At 34.7% G+C, this 13,227-nt stretch overlaps 1 protein-coding gene across 1 annotated transcript; it reads right to left on the reverse strand.

Moving 5' to 3' along the window:
* Positions 1-836: 836 nt before the first annotated feature.
* Positions 837-12,667, reverse strand: LOC136025856 (actin, clone 403). The gene is made up of 7 exons (XM_065701883.1): positions 12,539-12,667; positions 11,032-11,185; positions 8,706-8,945; positions 6,811-6,949; positions 5,149-5,384; positions 3,418-3,580; positions 837-1,153 (listed from the first exon to the last, which is right to left on the reverse strand). Exons 2-7 carry the CDS (start codon positions 11,155-11,157, stop codon positions 927-929), a joined length of 1,131 nt encoding a protein of 376 aa, XP_065557955.1. The 5' UTR covers positions 11,158-11,185; positions 12,539-12,667; the 3' UTR covers positions 837-926.
* Between the last annotated feature and the right edge of the window lie 560 nt (positions 12,668-13,227).

The following is a 13,227-nucleotide window of genomic DNA, read 5'->3' on the forward strand; positions in this document are numbered from 1 at the left end:
CTGTGTAAAGATATCTGACGACAATGGGCAAATACTGGGGTCCAGTGTCAAATTAGTCAGGATCTAATCTTAACCCTTCAACTACAATTCCAACCAAAGTAACAAAAAATAAACATTCACTGATTGACAACATTTTTTCTACATCGTGTCCGACGACGATATCAGTCATCACTAGCGACAAAGCTGATCACTTTCCTATACACAACATCTTCAACACAGCGAGGATATCAACTCCGATGGTAAGAACTAACCAGGATCTACAAGTAGTTAATCTTAAAGAGGAGACTCTTAAACTGTTAAAAGAAGAGTTAAGAAAGTTTCTTGAGACAGTGTGCTAGCAAAAGAAGATGTGAACGAAGGTTTTGAAATTTCCCACTATGCGTTCGTAGCTGCGTATAAAACATGTTATTTTAAAGAGAAACCAAGAAACTGTGGAAGACAAAATACACCAATATCTGCATGGGTTACCGAAAGCTTACTCGTGTGCATAAATAAGAAAAACAAGTTATGGGCAAATTACTGAAACCACCCAAACCCAGCCAACCTAGAGAGATACGTGAGATTATGTGGATAACAAACTATCAAAAAGTGGGAAAGATGGGCGAAAAGTCTGGAAGGTCATTAATTCGGTTTTGCGACCAAATGATAAGAGAGCAGAATTGCCTTCCATAATTTTTGTCAATGGAGAGGCTGTTACGGAATCCACTCAGGTTGCAAAAGATCTTAGTACATTTTTCGCAGGGATTTCGTTCATGGCTGTCACCCTGAACGATTTCCCAAATACTAATTATTTTATTTCTAAACTGTTTGTTCTAGAAATGAAATATATTAAAAACTTGAAATTATTAATAGATTTATTCCGAATTAATAAGAAAAAATATTAATGAGCATGACATAAAAAAAAAATCACAGGCAATAAAGCACACTTAAAAGCACTTGCGATGGACAATAGATGGACCAGATTCATCATACTCTTGCTTGGAGATCCACATCTGTTGGAATGTGGAGAGGGAGGCGAGGATGGAGCCACCGATCCAGACGGAGTACTTGCGCTCAGGGGGAGCAATAATCTTGATCTTCATAGTAGATGGTGCTAGAGCTGTAATTTCTTTCTGCATTCTATCAGCAATACCTGGGTACATAGTAGTACCACCTTAAATAAAAAGAAATCATTAAAATAGTTGAACAAAAGGAACTTTAAAAAGGAACATTCTAAAATAATGATACAAAAAAGTTGACATCAACACACTAAAGCCATGCCACTATTATGGCTCTTCCAGCCAAAGCCGGCCAAATGAATCCTGCGTTCAATAAAGTTTATTAATTGCGATTATTGATTAAACAGAAAACTATTATGCGCTATTGAATGCTGTTTGGACATCTGTATGGATTTAACGTGAGTAATTTGAAAATTCAAAGAAATGGTCAAAACCTAGTAGTCACTTTCCCTCTTTATGCGATTATTCTGTTCCTATTGTACCAAAAATTAATAATAAAGAATTAAAAATTAAAAAAAAAATAAAAATTAAAAAAAAATAAAAATTAAAGAAAAAAAATTAGAAGTACTGCAGATAAGTAGCACTTTTTAAGAAAGGTTTTAACAGGAAGATTCCTAATTTATCCTGATAAATTACACCAAGAATTTTCTATCTAGAGAAGAACGAATAGCAGCTTATTAAGCTCTGAAGGGCTAAAGCCATTGTCACTATTATGGCTCTTCCAGCCGAAGTCGGCCAAATGAATCCGGCGTACAATAGTTTATTAATTACAATTATTTATTGATTAAACGGAAATTTTTTGTGCGATATTGAACGCTGTTTGGACATCTGTATGAATTTAACGTAATTTGAAAATCCGAAGATAAGGTCAAAACCTAGTAGTCACTTTCCTTCTATGCGATTATTCTGTTGTTGTACCAAAAATTACACGAAGAAAAAAGAAGTTAAAAATACTGCAGCTAAGAAAGGTTTTAAGAAAGGATTCCAGGCAATCTAATGGTCTCATGTTAATTTAAAATTCTTGGGTCAACCTGCCTGAGACTCATGGCAGGCATTTAAGTACATTTTCCAGTATAAGTCCAACTTTCCAATATATTTGCCACTCTCCCGACGCACTATCCATTATAATTACCACTATCAATTATAATGGATGATTTTCCATTATAATTGCAAATCCGAGCGTCATTAACAGTGAAGCCTCTGAAAGAACCTCAACAGGGTGAGAACCTGACTGATACCCACAGCTATTCCATTTTAATCCAAATTATAATTTCGATTCCATTATAATTGCGAATCCGATCGTGATTAACAGTGAAGCCTCTGAAAGAAACTCAACAGGTTGAGAACCTGACTGATGCCCATAATTTTCCCATTTTAATTCAAAAAAGCTTTTAAGAAAGGTTTTAACAGTAAGATTTCTAATTTATCCTGATAGATAAATAAACCAAGAATTTACTATCTAGAAAAGAATGAATAGCAGCTTATTAAGCTCTGAAGGACAATAGTTAACAGGTTTACATTAAGGTTTGAACGCAGTTCATAATTGAAATTTTTTATTGAACGCTAAAAATAACAAGTCGCCACTCATACAATACTCTACAGCTGTTTGGAGTGTGGCATTAGTTGCACCAATCGGGGAAGGAGCCCCCCTCCCAAGATCTAGAAAAATATCTTTATTCTAGTATTTTTTTATAAAAACGGAAGAGAACAACTGCTTCGCCCAGATTTTGAAAAGTTCCTTCCCCAGAATTATATATATATATACTAGCTGACCCCTGCCCCGCGTTGCTGACAGACCTAAGAATTCCCAGTATTGTCTCTTAATGAGACATCTGTGCTTACCTGTTAGCACAAAGTTTATCAAGTCTCGGGGTCAATTGCTGGCATTTTTTTATATTTTTTTGTGTGTCTAAATTAAGCTATAAAGTTTATACCCCACTTTTATAGAGCACAGCCTTATTTGAGGATAACTCTTTTAATGTGTATAAGGTACAAATATTTTAGACCAATAATATTAAAGGTGTGGCTTTTCCTTTCGACGGTGTAGTAGTCTTTGGAAATCAAGAAATTGTCAATGTTATGGATTCCTACGGAAGAAAAGCGTTGTTAAGTTCGACGAATTATTTTGCTGTTATTTTAACCGTATTTAAAAAAAAGAATGAAATAAAAGAAGAAAAAAGTAAAAATAAACGCTATTTTTACGGTTTTCCAGGGTTACCTTCCTCTCGACACCACAAAGAAGTTTTGACTGTACCGATTGTGAGCCTCTTAACTAAAGTGTATTAAACATTTGCGTGTTCAATAAAAATAAAAATTGTGTTTAATTTAAGCCACAATTAAAAAAGAAGTGAAAAACAAAAGAAAATAAAAAAAGAGAAAGAAAAAGATGTAGGTTTTTTCCTATAACAAGAAGACTTACCAGAAAGAACAGTATTGGCATAGAGGTCCTTCCTGATGTCTACGTCACACTTCATAATACTGTTATAAGTTGTCTCATGAATGCCACAGGATTCCATTCCAAGGAAAGATGGCTGGAATAGAGCTTCGGGACATCTGAAGCGCTCATTTCCAATTGTGATCACCTAAAATAATAAACATATTTTAAAACATTTATCTAACACTAAGTTATCAACTAAAACTATTACTTACAATTTCATTTGTCTATTCATAATTCACGTATAATCTAAAAATACATTAATTAACAAATATAAAACATCCATTATTCTAAAAAATGCTCAAATCTAAAAATATCATCATCCCCATCTGAGGTAATAATTACCTTCCACCCCAGTTACAAAAATTACCTGCCCCCCCCCCCCCCCCCCTTAACTAAATTTTTATATAAATAAATATAAAAATGCTCAAAAAACATTTTATGGAGTAATAATTGGAGTTTGTTATTTTTCTTATTTTCCTTTTATGATTATTTTATGCTTGTGTTCTAATATTCGCAAATAGGGAGAAATAATTAAGCTTTTGAGAGATGTTTGATTTCATACCCTTTCTTCCAGCAATACGACAAGCTACCGGCATACACTAACCATTCTTTTCCTTAGAATCAGGTGAAAGTACAATTTTTCATACTTTGCTACTTAAGTAACTTTTCAGTTTATAACAAAGAAAATTTACAGAGAATTTACCAAAGGGATTTATTATAAAAACTATAAGAAGATTTATTGTAACAGTTCATAATAAAGCAACTTGGATATACAAATTTGAGTTACTGAATTATTTTCATTTTTCTCACATTTTCTATCTTAGTGATTTTTCGGTGTTACTAAACCCTGTTGTCTCAACATGATTATTTTTTAATATCTTACTGCCTTTTATAGTAAACGAGAAGTTAAAGCAACCCCTATTTTTATATTTTTACTTACAGCCTAGTTACTAAATTGAAATAAAAAGCGTGCAACTTGAAAAATGAAATTACAGATACTAATATATGGTATAAATAAGATACCGTGTAACGCAACTCCTGTAACTTGTTTACTATGTAAATATGAACTTCCCAAAGAAAGCAGCATCTAACACTAAAGTATTACAGAATAGGATACTAGGTAGAAAAAACGAAAAATTCACGTTATGGAATTCTCCTTAAGACGCCAAATATAGTCAAAGCTGATCACAAAATATAGTCAAAGTTGATCACAAAGCCCTTGTATCATCTCAACTATTTTTATTTTTAGGGTCAATACAGATCAAGGTAAAATAATACTGATCTGATTTCAGTGTAGCATGGTCTACGACTGGTCAGCTAAAAATAACCAACCAATCAGATATCATGTTCAAATACTAAGGTTTGCGTTCCAAAATCCAATTATCATTGATTACTTATTATTATTTACAGCTAACAATAGCAGTTAACTCAATTAACTAAAATTCTTACAATGCATAAAAGGGGCTAACATTTACACCTAATACAAATTGCTCATAATTGTGTGATAGCCGTTAGGACCGAAAATAATAACCAAATTAATCATAGCGAATGATAATTAAAGTGTAGAACACACCAAAGTTCGAGGACTAAAACTGATCCAGTAACTTTAAAAAAAGCGTCCAGTTTTGGTACACCAAGATAAAGTAATAAATATATATATTATACACATATAATCAAATATAGCATAAAATATAATATAGTAAATAAACTAACCTGTCCGTCAGGAAGCTCATAACTCTTCTCCAAAGATGTGGAGCTGGCGGCAGTGGCCATTTCTTGTTCAAAGTCAAGAGCTACGTAGCATAGTTTTTCTTTGATATCACGGACAATTTCTCTTTCAGCAGTGGTGGTGAAGGAGTAGCCTCTCTCAGTCAAAATTTTCATGAGATAATCAGTCAAGTCACGACCAGCCAAGTCCAAACGCAAGATGGCATGAGGGAGAGCATAACCTAGAATTTAATATAGTATTTCAACAACTGTGCCGGAAAAGAGATAACAAGTGACAAAATTAATAAAACGTTTACTTTACACAATATAGGCGATAATTACGAGGGAATCCCTACTCCCAAACATTTTGAAAAATAATTTTAGCATTTTATGTGAAAAAAAAAAGTCTGAAGTTGTGTCCTATTCCAATTGTCCCCAAGGTTTGGAAAATACATTATTTTATGCTATCATTGACAAATTTCCCTCCTCCCTAGATTATGAAAAACCCATGCCCCTCGCAACTAGTCGTGAGGGGCCAATCCTGCGATCCTACACAACAACAAAAAAACACGAAAAAGTAGACAATATTTACAACACTTTTCTTGCATTTTTGTGATTTTCACCCCCCACCCCCCTCTAAAAATCAAGACATCAAAGTCAAATCTTGATCAAAAATACGAACTACAGCAGAACTACAAATATTATTATAATATGTTTCTACACAATTTGAAATTTTCCAGTCTTTTACACTGTCCGCGATTATTTTTCCTCTTAGAACATCTGTCTTTAAGAAGGCCTAATTTAAGCAACAAAAAGATTCTGACATCTGTCACAAATTTAGGAACAATTGTTCTCCCCTGTGAAGAAGTAAAATAGTTCTATTGTTTACATCTGTTAATGTAAACAAATCTAGGTTGTTCCTCACGAATCAGGAGAAATATCCGCGAAAAATCTAATTATAGTTGCACGTCCGTTCCTAGGGTTGGTGGTACCCTGAAGAAATTAATTACGGCGCCCTCCTGAGTCAAAACAAGTAAAAAAGCCCCACGGCTTCCAACCAACCACGGCACCCGGGCAGCATGCCCCGGTTCCCCCCCCCCCTGAAGGTACCTGAATAGTTGTTCTTATTTATGATAATTTGTTTTCTAATATATTGGAGTTTTATACTTATTTTGTTTTTCTTTACTCAGTCTTATTATGGTAACCGAATGACAGATGTTCAATAAAATAAAAATTAATTTATTAATAATAATAAAATTAAATTAAAATTAATTTAAAATAATTAAAATTATTAATTATATTTATAAAGCTGTTTTAATGTACCAACTAAACTAAAACATCCAAGCATGTAATGCTCAACTTTATCATAAAGTGTCCATCAACCATTTTATAATCCTAGTCATAATAGAAACGATTGAAACTAGCTGTTCAGAGATATGATTCACACAGGAGTGGGTGTGAGGGGCTACCAGATTCCGCAGTTTCTGTCAGCAATTTTTCGAAATTTATGTCTCCCTAGTGTAAGAATAATTGTTAAAAACGTTTTTTTCAAAATATACATGATCAAACACCCCCCCACCCTCTGCTTAAAAAAATAGGGGTGCTAAAAACATCTCTGTTACCATAGCTCCACTGAAGCGGAGAGAGTGTAAGCTATTGAAAAATTACCTTCATAGATAGGTACAGTGTGAGAAACGCCATCACCAGAATCCAACACAATACCAGTGGTTCTACCAGAGGCGTAAAGAGATAGGACAGCTTGAATTGCAACATACATGGCTGGAGTGTTAAAGGTCTCGAACATAATCTAATTAAAAAGGGGCAATTAGCATAATTTAAATTTACACTATCGCTGGTGCGGCGCTTATGGGAAAGGAAGAAGCAGCGCCTTAATTATTTTTACAGCGTTGCCGTAGCTTCGAAAAAATAGATTCGAAACGAAAAACTGTTTTGCCTTTTTATTTGTCCATCGAAAAGAAAGCATTGTCATGTTTTATCATAACACTAAAGCTAGTGTGTTTTATCCTCTATAACATTTGAAGAATAATGGAAAATACCAAGTTTAATGCCAAAGAAAAAAAATTAACTAATAATTACACAAATTAGTTTTGTATTTTATAGGTTCCATAAAATAAAGCAAAAATCTAAATTGTTCTTGGCTTCAGGCTTATTACCCCCTAAAGTAGGGTCTACATTAAAACGTTTTTCAATCAAAAAAACTCTAGGCTATAGTTAACCAAAAACATCTGAGGTGAGGTAAGTGTAATTTCGCAAATATTAGTAGAAATTTTGGTTTGATTCTGCCTTTTTTTGAAACTAGGCGTTACAAATTATCGCTCTCGACTATCAAAATAAATTAGGAAAAATAAGACAAAGCAAAAAACGAACATGAAATGAAAGTGAAACAATAGAAGAAAATAAATAGCTAAAAGAGGATAAATGGCAAATAATTGTCAAAAACCAAACTGTTGTCAAAGGAGCAACAGCGACGTAATGCAAGTCAGGATTGAAGCGTGATAAAACAAACATTGCTCATCAGGTTCTCCCTTTGAATACAGTATAGCAAACGGTTTTTGGAAATTATTTCAAAAGTTAGAAAATCTTAGATACGACTTTTCCGCATAAGCTATGATATGTAGAGAACGAAAAATGAAAGAATTTTTTGTATGGGGCAATATTTGAAGGGTAAATTTGTAATCAAGAGCATGGATAGAATAGGATTTATTGAAATCTCAGTGGCAAAATACTTTCAGGTGAGATATAAATCTCATACATAACTAAAATAGCATAATGTAATGAAATCATTCTTTATATATTCCCTTTTAAATGTTTTTTATTTATTCCATATTAAACCTTTTTTGGTTTAAACATCAAGAAAGGGAAGGCTGTTGTTATTATCATATTGGTACAAGCTGAAAATTTACGTAGTTGTTGAAAAATATTGATTATTTCTCATATGCCCTCAAAAAAAACTAAGTTTTTTTTTAGTTTAAAAAAAAAACAACAAAGTTTAAAAAACCAAGTTTTTATAAACAAGCAAATGTAGAAATAATATTAGGTTAATTTGGTCCGATTTAAAGATAAAAATTAGAACTGTTAGAAGTAGTAGCCTATGAGAAGCCAAATATAATGACAGATGGTGACTGTAATTATAACACCCACATAACCTTAAAACAAGACTGGAAAAGATTACCACAAAATCAAGAAGTCATCAAACTCCTTAAAAAGGGCAAGGAAAAAATTATTATAAATAACAAATAATAATAGCTGTGGCCGCCCTCTAACAATAATAGTATTAATCGAAATGATGAAAATAGGGAAACGGGGCATCACCACGGTCAATTAAAAGTACCTGAGTAACATTTTCTCGACTGGTTTAAGGGTTAAGCGGAGCTTTGGTGACTAGTATACTAAAAATGAACAGAAAAATCTGAAAGTAGGGTGCAAAAAGCAGTCAAGTTCCCGGGTCGATTTTCCTTGATTGGCTTAAGGGTTAAACGGGACTTCAATTACTAATACAAGAATGCTAAAGAAACGGGACAAAAATAAGAAGTGGGTATTACCTGAGTCATCTTTTCTCGGTTGGCTTTTGGGTTAAGCGGGGCTTCAGTCAACAACACAGGGTGTTCCTCTGGCGCTACACGGAGTTCATTGTAAAAAGTATGATGCCAGATTTTCTCCATATCGTCCCAGTTAGTAACAATTCCATGCTCAATGGGGTATTTCAGGGTCAGAATACCTCTTTTGGACTGGGCTTCATCTCCTACGTAGCTATCCTTTTGGCCCATGCCAACCATAACACCCTTGAAAAAAATTTAATAGGTCAGGAATCGCCACACAATGAGAATGCGTTAAAATATTTCGTTCCAGAAATTATCATAGTTACAGCACTAACTGCAGCCTACTGATCAACTTATAATAGAGAAGAGTTAAGTGGGTTTGCTTGCAGTGGCGCGTTGGCGACATTTCACAAAAATGTGTCGAGTGGGGCGGGGGTGTAAGGATTTTCCCTTTCTAAGGACTTGGATGAGTTCGTCACCAGTGGTCTCTCTTTAATGCACTATTTGGCAGAAATATTTGATTTTTTGCTAAGATCAGTGAGCTCTAAGATCTTGGCACTAAGGCTAACGTAACATTTTGTCATGCAGTTTCATCTTTCCTTATAATCAATTCTTCGTTTCAGCATACAGACAATTAAATATTACAAAGCATTCTTTATTGGAACAGTGTCGTAATTTAATTTTTAAATTTATAAAGATTGTTGTAATTTTGACAAGAAAGATTTCCTTAAGCTTACGCAAGAGTGCATTCTTGGATCTAATTTATGCTAAAATAAAGGAAGTAGAGACACGGTGAGATGCATGTATACAGTAATTTGTTTTGGCTGGGGAGGGGGGGTTAGCTTCAAAGGTGAACGATGGAGGAAATAAAATATTTTGAACAAAACTTAGCCAAAATATCATTATGTGCCCAAACCCCCTGTCCTCAATATACTTGAGGACAAGTAGAGGCACGGTGAGATGCATGTATACAGTAATCTGTTTTGGCTGGGGAGGGGGGGAGTTAGTTTCGAAGGTGAACGATTGAGGAAATAAAATATTTTGAACAAAACTTAGCCAAAATATCATTATGTGCCCAAACCCCCTGTCCTCAATATACGAGTTTGGAAAAGCAATTAGGTTTCTTTATTCTCAGAGAAAAACAATTATTACTAATTACAAACACAGTAATTATGAAAAGACTAACGGAAAAAAGTAGCAGTTTTGTTAGCGTGCAGCCAAGATGCTGGTCGGCTTCTTTAACTCTAACACAATAGTTTCATTAGACAATTTATTTCGAAGCGCGTTTTTTTTTTTTGTTACTACTGGCCGTAGTACAGTTTCTAATTTACAATCTTGCTGCAACAATGAACACACTGAATCGAGTTTTTACACACACAAAAAAACATTCCATAGGACTGAATTTACTTAAAACATTTACTTAATTTTATGTGCTAATATAGCAGGGGCGTCAATTCACGAAAATATGAGGGTGGCAAATTTATTTTTAAGATCAATGGGGGGGGGGTGTCTTTTATTTTCCCATGGAAATACAAAATGTTTTACATTTTCATTACAAAATGCTTTACATTTTTATTACAAAATGCTTTACATTTTTATTAAAAAATGTTTTACATTTTTATTACAAAATGCCTGTAAAAGAATACAGCCTAGGGCAGTGGTCCTAAACCAATTTTAGCCTATTTACCTGAAAGTGAATAACGTAAATAAAAGATCATTTACTAGTCAGGTTTTTTGGGTCGTCCTCTAGGCATATTTTATACTAATTAAAAATATTGTCTTAACACAATACTGTTTATACAATGTATAACGACATTGCAATTCTATCACTTATCTTTTTTGCTCTAAAACTTAAACTTCCTCTGCACGAAAAACTTTTTTTTCGGAATCAGGGCTCTGAAGTCTAAGTCAGCCGAAGGGTGCACGTCCTGCCCACGACCCACCACAAAATATTGCCATACTCCACCGGTGGAACCTGCACCCAACGTTGAGAATCACGGACCTAGGGGCACAATACAAAGGACCTATCTGTTGTTTTAAACTACTCCTGTAAAAAAAGGCTAAGAAAAATATTTTAATAGTTAGGATTGAAACACGCAGGCTTACTTTAAGTAAGGAAATATGAAAGGCAATAGGAGGTCAAAGCTAATTTTAACGCAGAATAGTTAATAGCCCCTCAATTTGCAACACTCTTAAGTCCCTCAAAATTTGTCCTATCATTTCAGGAACTCAAAAGTTTAATTAGGATTTTCTTGGGCTTCATCGAGTCCTGACAAGGGCCTTTGCAAAACCCAGAGTAATTACAAGCAGCCGAAAAGGAGGAACTCACCTGATGTCTTGGGCGACCAACAATGGAGGGGAAGACAGCACGGGGAGCGTCATCACCAGCAAAACCGGCTTTGCACATTCCAGATCCATTGTCGACAACCAATGCAGCAACTTCGTCGTCACACATTATGAATTATAAAATTGAAAATAAAGGCCTGAAAAAAAAATATAGTTGCAGGCTTTAAAGGGATGAGTTAAGATGGACAGAATACATTTTTGCTATAAGAGGGGGAGGGAAGAGATCAGGGTACTTATCTATTAGCCAGTACACAACCGGTTAATTGCTGTTTGTATAAGGGGACAATTAGCTTCGGTTCAGTGGAAAACTACATTGTAGCTATATTTTAACAAATATTTAGTTGGCATTTTGCTTAGATTACATTTTGCATGCATCACCACTATACCTAACCTCCAACCCCTCCTAGTAGATTCAGATTCTTGAGTGTGTAGCCTATTGGCTAACAGATAAGCACCAAAAACAGTGATAAAGTATATAAACTTGATAACTTTTAGTGCTGTAGGCTTAATCGAGAATAAATTGCCAATTTCAACGCGAAACGACTTTGGTAAAATTCTAAACAAAAGCTCTTCTCTTCGTGGGGGGTGTTATTTTTCAAATTTCAGGATATATTTCCCAATTTTTCAGTGCCATAAAAGGCATAGGTATAACCCTAGAATTTGGTCTATTGAGTAGGAAACATGTTAAGAATACAATTCTTATTTCAAAGCCTAATAGGGGGGAAAATTGTAGTTCACATTTTGAAGGCACTTCCACCATATTTTAACCCCCCCCCCCCCATATTGTGCAAATATATAGCTCAGATTGTATTCTTCCAATGCATTTTGCCATGCATCACTTATTTCCACTCATGTAGGCTAAGCTCCTTGTAAATTGAATCAAAGGTAATGTAGCCCAAAAAATAGGCCTAGACTAATCTAATAAATAATGGCTATATATTGTACCACTAGAGGGGGGGGCTTCAGACTACAACGAATGGTTAGAAAAGGTAGATCCAGAAATAGGCCTAGAGTGTTTCAAATTTGCGTTGATATCAACAAAGGAGAAAATAACATAGGCTAAATTATCTTCCCAGGACTTAAAATGCCTAGGCTAGCCTCAGCCTACTCTAAGCTCATGTTAGTCAACCATGAAAGTCAGTCTAGTCTTTCCTACTTCAGTAGGTCATTTCCCATTGTAGTCTAGCATTGGTAGCTAACCCCTAAGATTAAGAATATCCCTGGAAAAATCCTAGGCTAAAGTGCAGATTTAGTCATGAAAACTAGAAAGGTGGGGCAGTTTGTTTTTAAACTTTTGACCTAAGCCCACCTAGGATTTTTTTTTAATCCAGAAGCCACACCCAGATAACATAACCGATCCTAGTTCCTGATACAAATTCAGGGCCTTAAAAATATATGGTTTCAACCACACTATGCCATAATCTGTCCGCAGAAGTAGATTTGCACAATGTCACAAAAAATTAATTTGAAAGCGTATCCTATTTACTTACAGAAACAAACTGTACTCCACAAAAGCTGAAAGCAGACTGATTTCTATTTCCGTACGGCGGTTACTTATCAATCGTCGTTCCTACTCAGTCGAATATGCCCATATATGGTCATGTTTTGTAAAGTCTGTTGTTAGGCGTCAGACACTTCAAAATTCAATAGTTTTATCCTATATTTCAAATGTTCAGCATTGCCGCAACTGGGTGGGGGTAAAATATACTATTTTGCTATGGGTAGAAGTAAGATCTAAGTATGTTTGATTGACGAAAGGGGGTAAAACTTGTTAAAACCGTATTTCAAACCCTTGTCAAATTGATTTTTTTTACGTGTTTTAGGAAATATATTTGAACCGACAGGAAAGCAAATTCAAGAAACTGGCCCTTCCAGAATCTCGTATTTTTCTTGTCATTTGCCAGTTTAGACAGGTTTAATCCTCCCCCCAAACAATCCTACTCACCTGCACTGGCTATGGCCCTTTCTCTAGGGTACCTAAGCTCCAGGTAGGATAGTATCAATCCCATGTTGCATCAATAGTTAAAATCCAAAAGAAAATATATAGTTGAGCAATTGAGGCTTTGTCGAAGGATAAAGTCCTGCTCTAGGCGTTTTGGATAGCTACCTGTACTAACAGGGACGAAGGCGTAGGGTAAACGACCCACATATAAAATTTCTCATAAAATAAGGAAGCTCC

Source organism: Artemia franciscana, chromosome 4, assembly GCF_032884065.1.
Source record: "Artemia franciscana chromosome 4, ASM3288406v1, whole genome shotgun sequence".
In the NCBI taxonomy this organism is placed as follows: Eukaryota; Metazoa; Arthropoda; class Branchiopoda; order Anostraca; family Artemiidae; genus Artemia; species Artemia franciscana.

Bases quoted from the DNA above. Each gene is read 5' to 3' on its own strand.
- LOC136025856 (XM_065701883.1), bottom strand. From the start codon at position 11,157: ATGTGTGACGACGAAGTTGCTGCATTGGTTGTCGACAATGGATCTGGA. The intron at 8,946-11,031 runs GTGAGTTCCTCC...ATTTTTTTCAAG, and splicing joins TTGGTCGCCCAAGACATCAG to GGTGTTATGGTTGGCATGGG. The intron at 6,950-8,705 runs GTAATACCCACT...CTTTTTAATTAG, and splicing joins ACCGAGAAAAGATGACTCAG to ATTATGTTCGAGACCTTTAA.